The sequence below is a fragment of the Mobula hypostoma genome, chromosome X1 (genome assembly GCF_963921235.1).
Source record: "Mobula hypostoma chromosome X1, sMobHyp1.1, whole genome shotgun sequence".
Taxonomy (NCBI): Eukaryota; Metazoa; Chordata; class Chondrichthyes; order Myliobatiformes; family Myliobatidae; genus Mobula; species Mobula hypostoma.
In genome coordinates, this window is record NC_086128.1 from 49,017,804 (window position 1) to 49,039,879 (window position 22,076).

A 22,076-nucleotide genomic window follows, 5' to 3' on the forward strand; every position below is an offset into this window, starting at 1 on the left:
GGGGAGCCCAGAGGATGCGCAAGGGGTTATAGTGAGAGGGGCAGAGGGAGAAAAAAGAGAGGGAAAAAAGGGAAAAAAATAATAATAAATAAATAAGGGATGGGGTACGAAGGGGAGCTGGGGCATTAACGGAAGTTAAAGAAGTCAATGTTCATGCCATCAGTTTGGAGGCTACCCAAATGTTCATACCATCAGGTTGAAGACTTAAGGGCAGTTGTTTTCTTGACACCACTATGTCAGGGTGATGACTTCCTCTCTATAGGCTGCCTCATTATTATTTGAGATTAAGCCAATCAGTGTTGTGTCATCAGCAAATTTAATTAGCAGATTGGAGCTGTGGGTGGTGACACAGTCATGGATATATAGAGAGTAAAGGATGGGGCTTAGTGTACAGCCTGGAGGGGCACCTGTGTTAAGGGTCAGAAGGGCAGAGGTGAGGGAGCTCACTCTTACCACTTGCCAAGGGTCAGAAGGGCAGAGGTGAGGGAGCTCACTCTTACCACTTGCCAGTGATCTGACAGGAAGTCCAGGATCCAGCTGCACAAGGCAGGGTGAAGGCTGAGGTTTCTGAGCTTCTTGTCAAGCTTTGAGGGAATTATGGTGTTGAATGCTGAACTGTAGTCCAAGAACAGCATTCGCACATAAGCATCCCTCTTCTCCAGATGTGTAAGGACGGTGTGTAGAGCTGTGGCCATTGCATCATCTGTCGATTGGTTGTGTCAGTAGGCAAATTGTAGGGGGTCCATTGTGGGTGGCAGCATGATGCAGATGTAGTCCTCATAATTCTCTCGTTAAGATGTCATTTTAAGTAATCTAACTTCCATTTTTTCACTACTGAACTCGTGCCCCCGCTTTTGCTTCCACACAAATGGTGCATACAATTTTGCCAGTACCTTGATACGTAAATATATCACCAATTTTTACTTTTTTGTTTTTGATGTGAAATCAATAGTTCAGTTATCAGAATGGCAAAAGATATTCTACCTTAAATTTTGTACAACCTTTGTTCTCCAAAGCATTTAATGCTTCTGCTTTTCTGTTTGACATTCTTGGGATACTAAAATTATTATTATTATTTGAGAATAAAAATTTGAAAAATTTAACAAGTCAAAAAATTATAATTTTAATAAAATATATAGTCATACAAACAATTTTGCAGAAAGGAATTTTTGCCTTGTGACAATTTTTAACTAAAAAATCTTATTAGATGACTTAACAAAAAAGTCAGAATATAGAATTTTTCACATCAAGCAAACACAAACCACAATTCACAACATAAGTAAACAATGTCAGGCAGTCAAAACAAATGACAGGCACAGTGGCAGAAGTAACAAAAAACATAGTAAGTTTTTGAGGACAGCCTTCTCTAGGCAGATTTACAGCTGGGTCATATTCTTTCCATTTCTTGATGATTGAGTTAACAGAACTCCAAGAGATATTCAGTGACTTGGAAATTTTTTTGTATCCATCACTTGACTTGTGCTTTTCAATAACCTTTTTGATGAGTTGTATGGAGTATTCTTTTGTCTTTGTGGTGTAGTTTTTACCGGGGGGGGAGGGTGAATACTTTTTATAGGCACTGTATATTAATATTATATAAAAGAAAATTCCAGCTGTGCAGCAACAAAAGCTATGTGCACAAGAGCATCTCAGTTATTACAAGGACACACACCCGCGCAGCTGGGAGGTAACGTTGGCTCATGTCCGCATTAAACGTTTGACCTGACATGTACAACTCTAGAAATTATGTGCATTATCCAATGCACCTCATTATTCATGCTTGAAAATTGGAACATGTAATTTTGCAAGTTTTGTTTCTCTTTCAGATACTCAAACAATGTGCAATGTCTCCACAGACAATGGAAGTTCTGTTAAATACTTATGAGCACATTCCATTTTGTGACTCTTGGATAGAAGCAGTTCCCCCAGAAGTGTGGCAGGTATGTGGAAGGAAACACTACATTATATAATCTCTATGAAGTAAAGGGTGATAAAAGAAACACATTTTAGTAAATTGAAATCTAACTGCTAAGTATAACTGTTGAACTCCTACAAAGAATTTATCCTACAGATCATCAGGGATTCCAGTTAACATACAACATGTGCAGCATGTAAAAGTTATATTAAATAAGTCTATCAAAGCAGCATCCTACATATGTGGATAACTACATTCAAATATATCTTGTGAAATGGTCACAGTAGCTAGTGTATTGCTTCACAGTTCCAGAGACCTGATTTGATCCTGACCTTGGGTGTTATCTTGAGAGGCTTTTCTTAGAATCAGGAAATCAGCTAAGTTTAAATGTTCGGTCAAGAATGTATAAAAGGTTAAACTTCAATGGCAACATAATACGAATGAAGAGAAAGTATTCCACAGGCAAACCCTCCATTCTGTTATGCCGCACTACCATCATGTTAGGCGGGATACATTTCAAACAGATCTAACAACTCAAATCTGAGTATTCTTGAAGACCCATTGATCATCAGCATCAGCTGAATAGTATTCCATCTCACTTTGTAACCACATGAACTGGCTTATCCGTTGCAATTAGGACAATCTTAACTTAATCCAGATGCAGTAAGGCACATCAGGATTAACACTAGACATAGTTCAGATGAGGCCAACCTGTCTAAGCTACAATACATACTAAACCATAAATGGTCCCACAACCAAAGGATCTAATCAAATCTCTTCAGTCCTGCACTGTTCATTTTTAAAGTAAGATAAACAATTAAACAGTTAATAAGAGAAAATTCTTGCTTTGATTGTAGTTAAATAATGGTGGACCTCAGCACAGAGGTGCTCAAGATGGGTATGAAATTTGCGTAATATTTAGTCAGAATGGCTGGGTGGCTGATCCAATTCAATCTTTTCCTAAAATCTAGACTAGCTGATAAATCTTGTTCAAGCTAGTCCAATTCACTCCATGTAATTTGTGAAACAGTTGAGAGCATGCTACAGCAAAGGTTATGGGATCACTTGTAAAGGACACACAACAAAAAAAGGTTTTCCTCCACTGAACTGCTCTAGAACATTTACAATATTGGTATCTATTTGACAATGTGGAAAATCACAGGTATTATTTGTCCTCAACAGCAGGAAAAATTCAGCCCAGTTAATTAACATGCAAGCAATCTATTCTTACCATCAATAAAGTGACTGGAGTTGACATTGACAGTGCCATCAAGTCTCCTATAACCTGTTCACTGATGCACATTTCATGTTTCACTACGACAGTCATTATAATCTTGATTCAAATATGGATTAGTTCTGAAATTCAGAGATTAGAAGTAGGTGACATCAAATTGGCATTTGACTGAATGCTACGTCAAGAAGCCATAATATAGTCAAAGGAATGTCTGGAGTTGGTGGGCATCAGTTGTCTAAGCCCCAGTATATTACTGCAGGTATTAAACCAGTGTCCTAGGCCCAAATAGCTTAAACTGCTTCCTTTCATCATATCACAAACAAGAGAAAATCTGCAGATGCTGGAAATCTGAGCAACACACACAAAATCCTGGCCTGCTGAGTTACTCCAGCATTTTGCATGTGTTGCTCCTTTCATCATAGTCAGAGTTATAGTCATATTTTATTGATCTCAGGGGAAATTGGTTTTTGTTACAGTTGCACCATAAATAATAAATAGTAATAGAACCATAAATAGTTAAATAGTAATATGTAAATTATGCCATTAAATTATGAAATAAGTCCAGGACCAGCCTATTGGCTCAGGGTATCTGACCCTCCAAGGGAGGAGTTGTAAAGCTTGATGGCCACAGGCAGGAATGACTTCCTATGATGCTCTGTGTTGCATCTCGGTGGAATGAGTCTCTGGCTGAATGTACTCCTGTCCCCAACCAGTACATTATGTAGTGGATGGGAGACATTGTCCAAGATGGCATGCAACTTCTTTTCAGATAGCACCGTGAGAGAGTCCAGTTCCATCCCCACAACATCACTGGCCTTACGAATGAGTTTATTGATTCTGTTGGTGTCTGCTACCCTCAGCCTGCTGCCCCAGCACACAACAGCATACATGATAGCACTGGCCGCCACAGACTCATAGAACATCCTCAGCATCGTCCGGCAGATGTTAAAGGACCTCAGTCTCCTCAGGAAGTAGAGACGGCTCTGACCCTTCTTGTAGACAGCCTCAGTGTTCTTTGACCAGTGCAGTTTATCGTCAATTCGTATCCCCAGGTATTTGTAATCCTCCACCATGTCCACACTGACCCGCTAGATGGAAACAGGGATCACTGGTGTCTTAGCTCTCCTCAGGTCTACCACCAGCTCCTTGGTCTTTTTCACATTAAGCTGCAGATAATTCTGCTCACACCTTATGTCAAAGTTTCCTACCGTAGCCCTGTACTCAGCCTCATCTCCCTTACTGGTGCATCCAACTATGGCAGAGTCATCAGAAAACTTCTGAAGATGACAAGACTCTGTGCAGTAGTTGAAGTCCGGGGTGTAAATGGTGAAGAGAAAAGGAGAACAAGACAGGCCCCTGTGGAGCCCCAGTGCTGCTGATCACTCTGTCGGACACATAGTGTTGCAAGCACACGTACTGTGGTCTGCCAGTCAGGTAATCAAGAATCCATGACACCAGGGAAGCATCCACCTGCATCGCTGTCAGCTTCTCTCCCAGCAGAGCAGGGCGGATGGTGTTGAACGCACTGGAGAAGTCAAAAAACATGACCCTAACAGTGCTCGCTGGCTTGTCCAGGTGGGTGTAGACACGGTTCAGCAGGTAGACGATGGCATCCTCAACTCCTAGTTGGGGCTGGTAGGCGAACTGGAGGAGATCTAAGTGTGGCCTGACCATAGGCCGGAGCAGCTCCAGAACAAGTCTCTCCAGGGTCTTCATGATGTGGGAGGTCAATGCCACCGGTCTGTAGTCATTGAGTTCAACATATTCCATTCCATTGAAAATTCCTCAGACAACATTCAGGCATGAGCTGATTAGTGACTAGTGACATTTCAGCAAGACAATTGGTAGGTAATAACATTTTCAAGGAGAAAGAAAAAGATGAATTTTATACCTTTGATTTTCAATGGCATTATCATCACCAAGTCTCTCACCAGAAGCATCCATTGACAAGCTATATAAATACTGTGAAGGAGCAGGTCACAGCTCGTGTATTCTGCTAGTAGCTCACTTTCTAATGCTCTAAAGGCATAAAACAGGAATATGATGGAATACTCTCCATTGATCTTCATGAGTGCTGTTTCAACAACATTCATAAATCCTAGTCCTATCCAGAAAAATCCATCAAACATCTGAAATCTGATCAACTACACTAAACATTCAATCCCTCTATAATGACTGGTCTGTACTGTCTGCAAACGCAACACAACTACTTGTACAGGTGACTTCAACACCACAGAATGAATGAAGAAGATATTTTTACACGAATTTTGCTGCATTTTGTGATATTATAATATTAAATGGAATTCACTCAGAGCACATCTGGCAGCTCAAAGTAATATATCCATGAAGCTATGTAGACCATCAGCACAAAAAGGAGAACACGCAGGGGTTTCCCACCAAGTCATGTATTCTCAATACATGGAATGACAGTATATCACCATTCCTTCATCATCTCAGGTCTAAATTCTGCAAATCACTACCATCAATAGCTTGGAAGCATGTTCACTGTAAACTTTGCATCTATTTAGCAAGTTTCTCAAGCCAGGCTTTATAAGTGAAAGGGTGATGGCCAATATCACTTCCCCTGTTGGTAATGGCCATATTCCTTAAATTAGTAAATAAAATGAAATTAGATTTCAAAAATACATTCACCACAATGTTATTAGTCACTAATAAAGAGAGGAAAGTAAATATTCACCAGTTTAGTAGTTAAGATCTCAGATTACCAGAGGATCTGTCTTGAGTCTAGCATACAAGTACCACCACAAAGAAGCACAGCAGCGCCTCTACTTTCTTAGAAGTTTGTGTAGATTTTCCATGTCATCTAAAACTTTAACAAACTTCTATAGATCACAGTCTGGCATGGAAGCATCAATGTCCTCGAATGGAAAAGTCTACAAAAAGTGGTGGATGCAACCCAGTCCATCACAGGCAAATCTCTCCCCACCATTGAGCACATCTATAAGGAGTGCTGCCACAAGAAAGCAGCATCCATCATCAAAGGCCTCCACCGTCCAGACCATACTCTCTTCTCGCTACTACTGTCGGGCAGGAGGTACAGGAACCTAGGTCACAAAGAAAAAGGATGGGCAATGGGTGAAATAATGTAACAACTAGACAGTTAAGTTCTGTAGTCCATGTAATATGTTGCTAATGTTGTAAAGTCTGGGTAATGATTTGTAGTCTACCCTACTGGGACAGAATATACAAATTAATGCAAAAGGAAGAGATGTATTGCAGACAAGTGTCCAGTCCTGATACGAACAGGTCCCTAGAGTTGTGATCAGCAGCAGCATGTCATTCTGTGCATGGCAAGAAATCAACATGTTTAACACCATGTATCGGTGTTTATGAACTAACAGTTCATATCTTTCTGAACCAGCAGTGTTAAAGTGAACTTAAGTATTTCTCACTCCTTTTGACAGCAGGCGTCCATAGGCTTCAATGCCCACTATTACACTCGAGTGAAATCCTCTGTATCCTCACTGCTTCAGGGAACTACTACTGCCAGTCTCCCATGAACCAAAATAAGTACTGCAACGCTGATCTTTATTGGAATGCTTCAAATATTACGTCAAATTATCATATACTGTACAGTGCTGGTTTTCTTGTATAATAGGTTTGTTTCATGTTGAGACTGGTCAATTCAATTTGTAATTTACTCCAGACTAATATATTACACTTGTATTTGAAAATGGGAGTTTTAGAGAGACAGAACAGTAACAAGTCCTTCAGGCCCAATGAGCCCATGTCACCCAGTTACATCCATGTGACCAATTAACCTACTAACCCAAGGGTTCCCAACTTTTTTTAATCTCATGGACCAATACCATTAAGTAAGGGGTCCATGGACCACAGGTTGGGAACCCCTGTACATTTTTTGGAACATGGGAGGAAACCATAGCACCCGGAGGAAACCCACGCAGTCACGGTAAGAAGGTAAAAAAGACAGCGCTATAACAGCATTAATCTTAGTTTAGCCTTTCCCTACTGAATAGAAGGTAGATGGAGCCTAACATAGCAAGCCGTTCAGTCCTTTGCTCATGCTTTTATTGAAGATCACATAAGCATCGTTTCCAACACAGAAGTATAAAAAGACATCTTTGTACAGGTCTACTTCTTATGTTGGCAAATGTTTGATTTTTCCTCAACCTTGGTGCATGCTAATATAATTCTGTGCACTACAGTTCTCTTGGAGATATTGGATTGCGTAGTAGGAGAGAGATTTCAAAAGAAGTGAGCGGGGGCAGTCAAAACATTCTGCACATCGCAGTTCCCTTGAAGATGTTGGATTATGCATAATTAGGTACTTGGCAAGGTGCAACAGAAAGTTAGGTTTAAGTAGAGGGCCATTGTATGAGTGAGCCAGTGGTAGAATGGGGGGTTCAGGGTTTGGCTCATAGAGGCTTCAGCGGCGTGAGGCAGGAGCTGTAGGTAGATTTTTTTTCAATTCTTTCTTTCTTTCTAGTTGCAGAATTAGAGTAGTGGGGAAATGCCAGGCAGGATAGTGAAATGCTTCTCTTCCAGGAGGTGGGAAGACAGGGACACCTCCAGAGTCCCTGATGACTGCAACTGCAAGAAGTGAATCCAGCTGCAAACAACAGGAATTCTGCAGATGCTGGAAATTCAAGCAACACACATCAAAGTTGCTGGTGAACGCAGCAGGCCAGGCAGCATCTCTAGGAAGAGGTACAGTCGACGTTTCAGGCCGAGACCCTTCGTCAGGACTAACTGAAGGAAGAGTTACTAAGAGATTTGAAAATGGGAAGGGGAGGGGGAGATCCAGAATGATAGGAGAAGACAGGAGGGGGAGGGATGGAGCCAAGAGCTGGACAGGTGATTGGCAAAAGGGATATGAGAGGATCATGGGACAAGAGATCCGGGGAGAAAGACAAGGCGGGGGGGGGAACCAGAGGATGGGCAAGGGGTATAGTCAGAGGGACAGAGGGAGAAAAAGGAGAGAGAGAGAAAGAAAGTGTGTATATAAATAAATAACGGATGGGGTACGAGGGGGAGGTGGGGCATTAGCAGAAGTTAGAGAAGTCAATGTTCATGCCATCAGGTTGGAGGCTACCCAGAAGTTTGAATTGTGGCTGGTGCTTTCAAGCAGACCATGGGTCCGGTGCCATGAGTAACATTTATACCCCACATTTGAAGATACGAGCTCCAATGGTCATATGCATACCTAGACAGGTTTAACTGTAATCAGCCCTTTTATTATTTTTCTTAGCAACACGCAGCGAAGTTGCTGGTGAACGCAGCAGGCCAGGCAGCATCTCTAGGAAGAGGGACAGTCGACGTTTCAGGCCGCGACCCTTCGTCAGGAGCTGCTTTCAGACCATATTAAGGAATTGGAGCTAGATGAACTCCAGATCATTTGGGAGGCTGTGGGTTGATTGGCAGGTGATTCATGGAGGTAGTTACACCCAAAGTGCAGGACACAGGTAAATGGGTGACCATCAGGAGGAGAAATGTGAATAGGCAGCCAGTGCAGAGTACCCTCTGTGGCCATCCCCCTCAATAACAGATTTGTGTACTGTTGGGAGGAGAAAGCCACAGTGGTCCAGTCTCTGGCACTCAGAAGCGTAACTCAGAAGGGAAGGGGGGAGAAGAGACAAGCTGAAGTGATATTCATTGGTTAGGGGAACAGAAAGGAGGTTCTAAACATAATGGCCACAGCTCTGTTGTTGTTCTGAGATCAGCTAATTCAACAAACTTAAGTTAAAACTTGGAACTAAAATAACCGTTTGCCACAATGGTTTCAAACTAGGGCAAGAAGGCTTTGGAATGCAAATGTAGTTCCAGTCTGGTAATGTTTCAGGTCTCAAATTGCTATGTACATCCTAAAAATGGGTAGCAGTGTGTCATTTTCCTTATTGACAAAAGTCAAAAGAAAACAACGCTCAGTCTCCTTGCCAGAGTCAAGCTTTTAGCCTTTCCCTGTGTAAATAAGGTGCCTAGCACATTTGAAGAGCCTGTTGAAGGATTTTTGTACTGTAGCAGTTGATACTAAAGGAGAATCAAGCAAATTTGTGGATAAACCTCGTGGTCCATATGTGTTGATTGGATAAACTAAATTTACCCTTCTGTCCCCACAAGCTTCTACCAAATACTAAGTTCACCAGTCTCAGCTTGGAAATATTTCACCACAGAAGCCCTTAACACAGATACATAATTCTGGGTTGTAGGTACAAGTTAATTATTATAAATCAAAAGGCAGAGGTTAGAACAATATGTTAACACTTACAGGGTTAATAGAATCTGAAATAAAAATAGAAAATCCTGGGGATGTGTAGCAGGTCAGCCAGCATCTAGATAGAGAGAAAAGTGTGTTCATTTTGCCTCTCAACCTTTGGGAGCTGTGTGAGATGTCAAATTCTGAGTAGCACCAGAGTTTAACTATTCTTGCCTCACCTTGAGTAACTCTAGGCATGAAAGAAACTTTTAGTATGAAACTTCCTTTATGGATGGAAATGGTTGGACACAATCCATAATGGTCCTGATAAAGTGCCTCTGCCTGAAATGCTAACAGCTTATTCGCCTCCACAGATACTGACTTGTTGAGCTGCACCAGCATTGTGTGTGTGTTGCCCAAAATTGCTCTTCTAGTTTGCTAATCTCGCTAAAGCTGTTGCCTGACCTGTTGAGTTTTTCCAGCAGTTCAATTTTTATTTAAGATTTCTAGCATCTCCAGATCTTAAAAACACAGTCTGCAGATGCTGGAAATCCAAAGCAACATACATAAAACGATGGAGGAATTCAGCAGGTCAGACAGCATCTATGGAAATGAAAAAAACAGTCGATGTTTCAAGCTGATATCCTTCTTCAGGACTGGAAAGGAAGGGGAAAGACAGCAGAATAAAAAAGGTGGAGGAAGGGGAAGAAGGACAGCTAGAAGGTGATAGATGACGTCAGGTGGATGGGAAAGATAAGGGTCTACAGAAGGGGGAGAGGAGAGTGGACTATAGGAGAGAGGGAAGGAGGAGGGGACCCAAGGGGAAGTAATAGGCAAATAGGAAGATGTAAAAAGTCAGATTGGGAAATAGAAGAAGGTGGGGAGAGGAGAAGGAAGGAGAATTGTTTACCAGAAGGATAAATCTACATTTGTATATTCACGCCATTAGGTTGGAGGGTACCCAGATGCTCCTCCTCCCTAAAGGTGGCCTCATCATGGCACGAGGAGGTCATGGACTGGCATGTTGGAATGGGAATCAGAATGAAAATGTTCAACCACTGAGAAGTTCTGCATTTGGTAGATGGAGCGGAGGTGCTCAATGAAGCGGTCCCACAATTTAAGATGGATTTCACTAATGTAGAGGAGCCACATTGGGAGCACAGAACATAATAAATGAACCCAGCAGATTTGCAGGTGAAGTGTTGCCTCACCTGAAAGAACTGTTTGGGTCCCTGAATGGAGGTGCGGGAGAAGGTGAATGGACAGGTGTAGCACTTTAGCCACTTGTAGAGATAGGTGCCAGGAGGGAGATTAGTGAGGAGGGATGAATGGGCAAGGGAATCATAGAGGGAGCAACCCCTGCGGAAAGCAAAAGTTGGGGGGGGGAGGAAGTAAAGATGTGTTAGCAGTAGGATTCCTTTGGAGATGGCGGAAGTTGTGGAGAATGATGTTGTGGATGTAGAGGCTCATGGGGTGGTAGGTAAGGACAAGAGGAACTATCACCTTTAAGGTGGCGGGAAGGCTGTCAGTGTGGATGTCCGGGAAATGGAAGAGATGCAGGTGAGGGTAGCATCAATGGTGGAGGAAGGGAAAACCCATTCTTTGAAGGAGGAGGACATCATGGGAACTGATGCAGAGATGAAATACCTGAGGAAAGGGAATAGTATTATTTTTATAGGAGACAGGGTGGGAAGAGGTATAATAGTCAAGCTGTAGGAATTGACAGGTTTATAAAAGTTGTTGGTCGACAGTTCATCTCCAGAGATGGAGACAAACAGATCTCCAGAGAAGAACATAAGAACATCAAGAAGACAAATGGAATTTTGGCCTTCAGTGCTAGAGGGATTGAATTGAAGAGCAGGGGAGGTTATCCTACAGGGTACTGGTGAGGCTGCACCTGGAGAACTGCATGCAGTTCCGGTCTCCTCACTTGAAGGATATACTGGCTTTGGAGGCAGTGCAGAGGAGGTTCACCAAGTTAATTCCAGAGATGAGGGGTTTAGACTACCAGGAGAGATTGAGTCACCTGGGACTATACTCCCTGGAATTCAGAAGAATGATAGAAGGATTTTATAGAAACATATAAAATTATGAAAGGGATATATAAGATAGAGGCAGAAAAGTTGTTTCCACTGGTAGGTGAGACTACAACTAGGGGACATAGCCTCAAGATTTGGGGGAGTAGACTTAGGATGGAGATGAGGAGGAACTGGTTTTCCCAAAGAGTGGTGCATCTGTGGAATTCTCTGTCCAATGAAACAGTGGAGACTACCTCAGTAAATATATTTAAGACAAGATTGGATAGATTTTTGCATAATAGGGGAATTACGGTTATGGGGAAAAGGCAGATAGATGGAGATGAGTCCATGGACAGATCAGCCATGATCTTACTGAATGGTGGAACAGGCTCGACAGGCCAGATGGCCAACTCCTGCTCCTATTTCTTATGTTTTAATGCAGGTATAAATCAGCAAATGGAATTAAAATAGAAGCATCAGATTACCGAAACCATCATGCACAATTGGCTAAATGGCCCCTTTTGTTTTATGGTTACATTGTTTTCAATATCCGCAAATTAGCTGAACATTCAAGATTCAGAGAATTAGCTATGATACAAGATATTTTTACTTTCTTTCAGAAACATGAGGCTTTCTACGAATCTATTATACAAATGACAAACAAGCCACGTTCTCTTCAGCATCTTGCACGCTGTGCTTTAAGGAACTATCTTGGAACCCGATGTCATTCAGTCATACAACAGCTACGACTTCCAAACAGTTTCAGGGAGTTTTTACTATTGAAATGTGAAGGGGTTTTCAAATGAAAAATAATAGAAGTAGAAAATTCTGAACATGCACAGATTTTTGATTAAAATCAGAATCTTTGCATCACTATTTTGTGATTGAGCCTACTGGATTTAGCTGTAGAACTGAAATGCTTTGAAGTGATTTATTCATGAGTTTTTCAAATTTTCACAAGTATCAATGATGCTCAATTAATGCTTTTTGAGTTATAATGGAACATGGGGACAAAACAGGTATATGAAGTTGGTCATAATCTCATGTTCTAATGCCTAGGAAAGCAGACGTTATTTATAATCAGTGCCAGCACTTACTTAAGTCACTGTAAAAAATATGTATGCATTACCATCTGGATACTATTTAATTATGGTTTATTTTCTTATTTTAAATTAGTTGTTTTTTAAAGAAATCAGATACAATAGTCATGGAATAAATGAGTGCAAAGATTAATGTAAGATTACTAGGATCAGACTCCTTCCTCATCCCACTCCTCAAAACCTTCTCTTCCCCAACTCACCTGACTTTGTATTCTTCCACATGTGACTTGTGTTTCTTTCCACTCTTACCACCAGTTTGTTTCAGCATTCAGGATCCTGAAAACTGAAATCTTTGTTTTATATGCCTTTGCCCTTCCCTTTGGAATGCAATTAAAAACCTACCTTTTTGAGCAAGTCTTTATTAGTTGCCTTACTATCACTTCCTTTGGCTTTTTTTTTTGTCTAACTGCACCTGTGCAATACACCTTGGGAGATTTCAACAAAGTTAGAAACATAGGAACTAGGAGTCGGCCACTCTGTCCTTCAAGCCTACTCCACCATTAAATAAAATGGTTGAACAGTATACAACTTCAACTCCAGATTCTTGTCTAGCTCCAGTAATCTTTGCTTATCAGAATCAGATTTAATATCACTGGCATACGTTATGAAATTTGTTGTTTTGCAGCAATACATAATAATAAAACTATTAATTACAATAAGAAATATATATATATAAATAAATTAAATAAGTAGTGCAAAAACATCTGCCTTGAAGTATTTAAAGTCTCTACTTCTAAGATTATTTGAGGAACAGAGTTTCAAAGACTCTACCCTTAGAGAAAATAAATCTTGTGTTTTAAGTAAGTGACTCTTTAGTTTATAGACAGGGAATCCCTATCACCTTCCCCTGGGTCCCCCTTTCCTTTTCTCCTTTGGTCCACTTTCCTCTCCAGCCCCTTACTTTTCCCACCCTCCTGGCTTCACCCATCACCTTCCAGCTATCCACCTCCACCCCCCCACCACCTTTTTATTTTGGCATCTCACCCCTTCCTTCTCAGTCCTCAAGAATTGTCTCGGCCTGGAACGTTGACTGTTTATTCATCTCAGTGCGACTTGATCTGCTGAGTTCCTCCAGCATTTTGTGTGTGTTGCACTGAATCCCTAATTCCAGTTTTGCCCACGAGAACAAACATCCTCTCCATATTCACCCTATTAGAAGCCTTCAGGATCTTGCATGTTTCCATCAGGTCACTTCTTGCTCCTGTAAACTCTGGCCTATAACACACTGAGCCTGTCCTACCTCTCATTTGGCAACCTCCAGTTCCACTTATTAGTCCAGTAAACCTTCTCTGAACTATTTCCAATACATTTACCAGTACCATCTGCAATTTTTCAGATGTGCTATCAACAATGCCTTAATTGGTCTGCTTCCATCCTCTATGGTTCTAGTAGTCGAAAGAACTGATGAATGACCTCTGACCTTTTACATTTAATTCCCTTTGCGTACATAATAAATAGTCCATTCATCCCTTCCTACAGATCTCCCTCCTGGTACTTATCCTTGCAAGCGAAACAAGTGCTATACCAGCCCCTACACCTCCTCCCTCACCACCATTCAGGGCCCCAAACAATCCTTCCAGGTGAGGTGACACTTTACCTGTGAGTTTTTTTGAGGTCATATACTGTGTCCTGTGCTCCCGGAGTAGCCTCCTATATATCAGTGAGACCAAACATAGGTTGGGAGACTGCTTCACTGAGCACCTACGCTCTGCTCCCCACAAAAAGGGAGATCTCCCGATGGCCACCCATTTTAATCCCACTTCCCATTCCCATTCTGATATGTCAATCCATGGCCTCCTCTACTGTCACAATGAGGCCACACTCAGATTGGAAGAACAACACCTTATATTCCATCTGAGTAGCTTCCAACCTGATGGCATGAATATCGATTTCTCGAATTTCTGGTAACGCCCCCCTCTCCTTCACCATTCCCCATCCCCTTTTCCTTCTCACCTCATCTCCTTGCCTGCCCATTGCCTCCCTCTGGTGCTCCTCCCCCCTTTTTTTTCTTCCATGGCCTTCTGTCCTATCCTATTGGATTCTCCCTTCTCCAGCCCTGTACCTCTTTCACCAATCAACTTCCCAGCTCTTTACTCCACCCCTCCCCCTCCCGGTTTCACATTGTACCTGGTGTTTCTCACTCCCCTCTCCCCACCTTTTAACTCTCCTCTTCATCTTTCTTTCGCCAGTCCTGCTGAAGGGTCTTGGCCTGAAGCGTCGACTGTACTTTTTACCATAGATGCTGCCTGGCCTGCTGAGTTCCTCCAGCATTTTGTGTGTGTTGCATATAAAAGTCAAGTTTTATTTGGTGTTGGGACTGCTTCTTTTCATGTTACATGTCAATGACTGTGATGGAATTGATGGCTCTGTGACAAAGTTTATGGACCATACAAAGATGTGTAGGTGGAGGGGCAGGTAGTGTTGAGGAAGCAGGGAGTCTGCAGAGGACAGACAGATTGGGAGAATGGGCAAAGAAGTGGCAGATGGAATAAAGTGTAGGGAAGTTCATGCATTTTTCTCAAAGGAAAAAAGGCATAGACTATTTTCTAAATGGGCAAAAAATTCAAACGTCAGAGATACAAATGGACTTGGGAGCCCTTGTGCAGGATTTCCTAAAGGTTAACTTGCAGGCTGAGTTGGCGGTAAGGAAGGCAAATGCAATGTGAGCATTCATTTCAAAAGGAATTGAATATAAGAGCAAGGATGTCATGTTGAAGCTTTAAGGCACTGGTGAGGCCTTACTTGGAGAATTGTGAGCAGTTTTTAGCCCTCATCAAAAGAAACATGTGCTGGCATGAGAGGTCAAGAGGAGGTTCATGAAAATGATTCTGGGAATGAAAAGGTTAACAGATGAGGAGCATTTGATGGCTCTGGGTCTGTACTCACTGGAATTTAGAAGAATGAGGGGGTATCTCATTGAAACCTATTGAATATTGAAAAGCCAAGATGGATGTGGAGAGGGTGTTTCCTTTCGTGGGTGAGTCTAAGACCAGAGGGAGCAGCCTCAGAGTAGAGGGACATCCATTAGAACATAGATGGAGTGGAATTACTTTAGGCAGAGGGTAATGAATCTGTGGAATTCATTGCCACAGATGGTTGTGGAGACCCAGTTATTGATTATATTTAAAGCAGAGGTTCATAGGCTCCTGATTAGTCAAGGTATCAAAAGTTTGGGGAGAAAGCTGGAGAATGGGGTTGAGAGGGATAATAAATCAGCCATGATGAAATGGCAGAGCAAACCAGATGGGCAAAATAGCCTAAAACTACTGCTACATCTTGTGGTCTTATGGTCTAAGCATTTAATTTGAGTTTTTTCTAAGTTAATTGTATTGCTGCTGTAATTGGTGAAACTAAAACATAGTTGATTCTTTCCACAAATCAGATCGTTAGAAGATTTAGTGAGAACTATATTCCAAATTTTTACAAGGACAACAGAGAGCAAATATTGAAGGACAAGCAACTTTGGTAGAGCCTAAACTATTTGAAAACAGAATATTTATTATGTTACAAGCAACATACATCAAAGTTGCTGGTGAACGCAGCAGGCCAAGCAGCATCTATAGGAAGAGGCGCAGTCGACGTTTCAGGCCGAGACCCTTCGTCAGGACTAACTGAAGGAAGAGTTACTAAGAGATTTGAAAATGGGAAGGGGAGGGGGAGATCCAGAATGATAGGAGAAGACAGGAGGGGGAGGGATGGAGCCAAGAGCTGGACAGGTGATTGGCAAAAGGGATATGAGAGGATCATGGGACAGGAGGCCCAGGGAGAAAGAAAAGGGGGAGGGGGGAAATCCAGAGGATGGGCAAAGGGTATAGTGAGGGGGACAGAGGGAGAAAAAGGAGAGAGAGGAAAAGAATGTGTGTATATAAATAAATAACGGATGGGGTACGAGGGGGAGGTGGGGCATTAGCAGAAGTTTGAGAAGTCAATGTTCATGCCATCAGGTTGGAGGCTACCCAGATGGAATATAAGGTGTCGTTCCTCCAACTTGAGTGTGGTTTCATCTTTACAGTAGAGGAGGCCGTGGATAGACATATCAGAATGGGAATGGGACGTGGAATTAAAATATGTGGCCACGGGGAGATCCTGCTTTCTCTGGCGGACAGAGCATAGGTGTTCAGCAAAATGATCTCCCAGTCTGTGTCGGGTCTCGCCAATATATAGAAGGCCACATCGGGAGCACCGGACGCAGTATATCACCCCAGCTGACTCACAGGTGAAGTGTCGCCTCACCTGGAAGGACTGTCTGGGGCCCTGAATGGTGATAAGGGAGGAAGTGTAAGGGCATGTGTAGCACTTGTTCTGCTTACAAGGATAAGTGCCAGGAGGGAGATCGGTTGGGAGGGATGGCGGGGGGGGGGGAACGAATGGACAAGGGAGTCGCGTAGGGAGCGATCCCTGTGGAAAGCAGAGAGAGGGAGGGAGGGAAAGATGTGCTTTGTGGTGGGATCCCGTTGGAGGTGGTGGAAGTTATGGAGAATAGTATGTTGGACCCGGAGGCTGGTGGGGTGGTAGGTGAGGACCAGGGGAACCCTATTCCTAGTGGGGTGGCGGGAGGATGGAGTGAGAGCAGATGTGCGTGAAATGGGGGAGATGCGTTTGAGAGCAGAGTTGATGGTGGAGGAAGGGAAGCCCCTTTCTTTAAAAAAGGACATCTCCCTCGTCCTGGAATGAAAAGCCTCATCCTGAGAGCAGATGCGGCGGAGACATAGTTGATTCTTTCCACAAATCAAGTTGTTAGAAAATTTAGTGAGAACTATTTTCCAAATAGAGACCCCTAAATGCACCAAGTTCCTGGGAGTTCACATCATGGCTGACCTCACCTCCTTGAACAAGAAGGCACAGCAGAGCTTCTACTTCCTAAGAAGTTTAAGGAAAGCAAGGCTCCACCCTTCCCATCTTAACTATGTTATACAGGAGCACCACTGAGAGCATCCTGACAAGCTGCATCTCCTTCTGGTAGGGGAGCAGTTGAGCATCAGATTGGAAGTCCCTAAAAAGGACCGTGAGAACAGCTGAGAGGATCATAGCGGCCTCCCTACCATCCATTCATCGGGGACATTTAGCAGGCGCGTAGGGCCCTTAGCAATATTAAGCATCCCACCCATCTATCCAGCATCCGCTTTGACTTTCTACCATCAGGTAGGAGACTACAATGCATATAAACAAGAAATGATAAGGATGAGAGTTTCTTCCCCCAGGCCTTTAGGCTTCTGAACTCCCTGCTGCATCGTATTCAAAGTGTCACTGGCTAATCTGTTCTGTACCTTACAATATTTGATACTAATGCACTTTATTTATTATATATAAATAATAAATAGTGTGTTATTTATGTGTGTTTCATCTGTAGATTTTATCCTTACCTTCATAAGTTATCGTGTGTTATGTGCTTTACACTGGTTTGAAGAAATGTCTCGTTTCTATATACATTATATGGTTAAATACATGTATATAATTAAATGACAAACTTGACTTTATTTCTGCTTTCATTCAGTGTATTCACTTTTTATGGTGCATACTTTCAGAAACAGTCTTCAGCTTTGTCCTTTTATTTTTGTAATCTCCATTCTTACCTGCTAAATTATTGCTGGATTTGTATTTTGTAACCCTTTATGCCAGTCTTCTAATTTTTTCCCATCTTAATTCCAGTTTCTTAGCCTTTTAACAACACTTTGATTTATTGCAGCCTCCAACTTTAATCTTTTGTCCAATCTTTCATTTCAAGTCCTCTCCACTTCCCTAGTTATGTAGCTCACTAGAAAACTTGTTCCAGCCAGTTCAACCTATCCTAAGAGTACAACTTCCACATTTCCCAATACTAGTGATTGTGCACCACCAACCAAAACCCACTTCTACTGAGAATATTTTTGTCCTGCCTGTCATTTGAACTTAACTGGATCATGAGGTCTGATGTTGCTATGTAATTTATTATTATTGGATGGAAAAGGTGCCTCTTTTACTGACAGTCTTAACCAGATGTAATAAAGTATAGAATCTTGTAGTGGCATACATGCTTTTGTCAAACTCTTGTTACATTCTCCTGTCATATATTCTGTTGAGTTTTACAATTCCTCACACATTAGCAATGAAGATTTGCAGAGATCTTGGTTCATTGTTCTACTCCAGTATAAGTTGCTGAGGAGAGAGCCTTGTGACAGACTAAATCTAAGTCACATGGAAGTTGTAACTGGGAAATATAAAAGTCTTTATTCACAGCAAACCTTCAGGAGAGAGAGTCAAGTTCAACGTTAATTAACGTTCAACTATACATGCATATAGCCAAATGAAACAGCATTCCTCTGGGGCCAAGATACAAAACACATAACCAACAGCACATATGGTCACAATAGCAGGAAAAACATACAGTCACACAAAAAAATTCAATCCACGAGAATTTCACTCTCTTGACAATGTTTTCTACTTCTTCAACACAAAGATAAGATAATTAGCTACAGTTTCAATTGCTATAATTACCTACTCTTAAGATTTGGAATATAGTTGAGTAAATTTACAGAGTTACATATTTACAATGGTAGCACATCTCAACATGCAGACCCCCTTTGAATATTCAATATTGGTGTCTATTCTAAAAGCCAGGTACCCAAAATATACCCCTTTTTGCTACAGTGTTGATGGATGGCTCCATGAATATACAACTAACCAGAAGGTTAAGTGACAAAGCAGATCTGTCCTGAACTGTGCATTAAATGGCAGGGATACACCTTTAACAATATGCTCATAACAGGAACATTCATCTATTGTTCTTCTTTCTGTAGTTTCAATGGGACAGAATCAGAATGTTCCACACCCAATGATTGGGTTCACTAGCCATGAAGTATCAGTTGGTAGTTAAATTGTGTATAAGTTGTATTTCCTGAAGATTGATTCTCATTTTAGTTAATCTATAAATATGGGACCCAATTCTGTTTACCCTCCAAATAATGATCCTCATCACCTCAGAACAAATACTTTTATTTGAAATAAACTGAATTTTTTTAGCTTACGTTACCAGCAGCTTTTTATAGAATAATTATTTTTGACAACTGCTTCCCACAATTCTTAAATTCCAGGAAAAATGAGACAAGATGGTGAAAGAGTTTTACAAGCGAGATCTGGTAACCAAGTGCAGGCATTTAAATTTCACTCTGGAACTTGTGTTCCTGTACCCCAATACTTGTTGAATTCAAATTACACGAAACAATAAATGCAACATTTTCTGAACTATTTTGTTATAATACCTTTTTATTACTCAAATAGCAACACTATTTCAGGTAAACTTATTCATATTAGAAACATAGAAAGCCTACAGCACAATACAGGCCCTTTGGCCCACAAAGATGTACTGAACATGTTCTTACTATAGAAATTACCTAAGGTTACCCATAGCCCTCTATTTTTCTAAGCTCCACGTACCTATCCAGGTGTCTCTTAAAAGACCCTATCATATCTGTCTCCGCCACCATTGCCGGCAGCCCATTCCATGCACTCACCACTCTCTGCGTATAAAAAAAAACAACAAACTTACCCCTGACATCTCTTCTGTACCTACTTCCAAGCACCTTAAAACTGTGCCCTCTTGTGTTAGCCACTTCAGCCCTGGGAAAAAGCCTCTAACTATCCACACAATCAATGCCTCTCACCATCTTATACACCTCTATCAGGTCACCTCTCATCCTGCGTCACTCCAAGGAGAAAAGGCCAAGTTCACTCAACCTATTCTCATAAGACATGCTCTCCAATCCAGGCAACATCCTTGTAAATCTCCTCTGCACCCTTTCTATGATTTCCACATCCTTCCTGTTGTAAGACGACCAGAGCTGAGCACAGTACTCCAAGTGGGGTCTGACCAGGGTCCTATATAGCTGCAACATTACCTCTCAGCTCCTAAACTCAATCCCATGATTAATGAAGGCCAATGCACTGTATGCCTTCTTAACCACAGAGTCAACCTGCGCAGCAGCCTTGAGTGTCCTACGGACTCGGACCACAAGGTCCCTCTGATCCTCTGCACTGCCAAGAGCCTTACCATTAATACTATATTCTGCCATCATATTTGACCTGCCAAAATGAACCACTTCACACTTATCTGGGTTGAACTCCATCTGCCACTTCTCAGCCCAGTTTTGCATCCTATCAATGTCCCGCTGTAACCTCTGACAGCCCTCCACACTATCCACAACACCCCCAACCTTTGTGTCATCAGCAAATTTACTAATCCATCCCTCCACTTCCTCATCCAGGTCATTTATAAAAATCACGGAGAGTAGGGGTCCCAGAACAGATCCCTGAGGCACCCCACTGGTGACCGACCTCCATGCAGAATATGACCCATCTACAACCATTGTTTGCCTTCTGTGGGCAAGCCAATTCTGGATCACAAAGCAATGTCCCATTGAATCCCATAGCTCTTTACTTTCTCAATAAGCCTTGCATGGGGTACGTTATCAAATGCCTTGCTGAAATCCATTTATGCTACATCTACTGCTCTACCTTCATCAATGGGGTTCGTCACATCCTCAAAAAATTCAATCAGGCTCGTAAGGCATAACCTGCCTTTGACAAAGCCATGCTGACTATTCCTACTCATATTATGCCTCTCCAAATATTCATAAATCCTGCCTCTCAGGATCTTTTCCATCAACTTACCAACCACTTAAGTAAGACTCACTGGTCTATAATTTCCTGGGCTATCTCTACTCCCTTTGTTGAATAAGGGAACAACATCCGCAACCCTCCAATCCTCCAGAACCTCTCCTGTCCCTATTGATGATGCAAAGATCATCGCCAGAGGCTCAGCAATCTCCGCCTTTGCCTCCCACAGTAGCCTGGGGTACACCTTGTCTGGTCCCAGTGACTTATACAACTTGATGCTTTCCAAAAGCTCCAGTACATCGTCTTTCTTAATGTCTATATGCTCAAGCTTTTCAGCCTACTGTATGTCATCCCTACAATTGCTAAGATCCTTTTCCGCAGTGAATACTGAAGCAAAGTATTCATTAAGTACCTCTGCTATCTCCTCCAGTTCCATACACACTTTTTCACTGTCACACTTGATTGGTCCTATTCTCTCACGTCTTATCCTCTTGCTCTTCACATACTTGTAGAATGCCTTGGGGTTTTCCTTAATCCTGTCCGCCAAGGCCTTCTCATGGCCCCTTCTGGCTCTCCTAATTTCATTCTTAAGCTCCTTCCTGCTAGCCTTATAATCTTCTAGATCTCTATCAATACCTAGTTTTTTGAACCTTTCGTAAGCTTTTCTTTTCTTCTTGACTAGAGTTACAACAGCCTTTGTACCCTACCATCCTTTCCCTGTCTCATTGGAACGTACCTCTGCAGAACTCCATGCAAATATCCCCCGAACATTTGCCACATTTCTTATGTACATTTCCCTGAGAACATCTGTTCCCAAATTATGCTTCCAAGTTCCTGCCTGGTAGCCTCATATTTCCTCTTACTCCAGTTAAACGCTTTCTTAACTTGTCTGTTCCTATCCCTCTCCAATGCTGTGGTAAAGGACATAGAATTGTGATCACTATCTCCAAAATGCTCTCCCACTGAGAGATCTGACACCTGACCAGGTTCATTTCCCAATACCAGATCAAGTACAGCCTCTCCTCTTGTTGGCTTATCTACA

At 42.0% G+C, this 22,076-nt stretch overlaps 1 protein-coding gene across 1 annotated transcript in view; it reads left to right on the top strand.

Moving 5' to 3' along the window:
- asb16 (ankyrin repeat and SOCS box containing 16) overlaps positions 1–16,081 on the top strand; it is a 45,004-nt gene extending 28,923 nt beyond the window's left edge. Inside the window, exons 4-5 of the mRNA XM_063038087.1 lie at positions 1,827–1,940; positions 11,963–16,081. Coding sequence (XP_062894157.1) covers positions 1,827–1,940; positions 11,963–12,148 — 300 coding nt within the window. The 3' untranslated portion in view covers positions 12,149–16,081. The remainder of the gene's footprint in view (positions 1–1,826; positions 1,941–11,962) is intronic.
- The last annotated feature ends 5,995 nt before the right edge of the window (positions 16,082–22,076 follow it).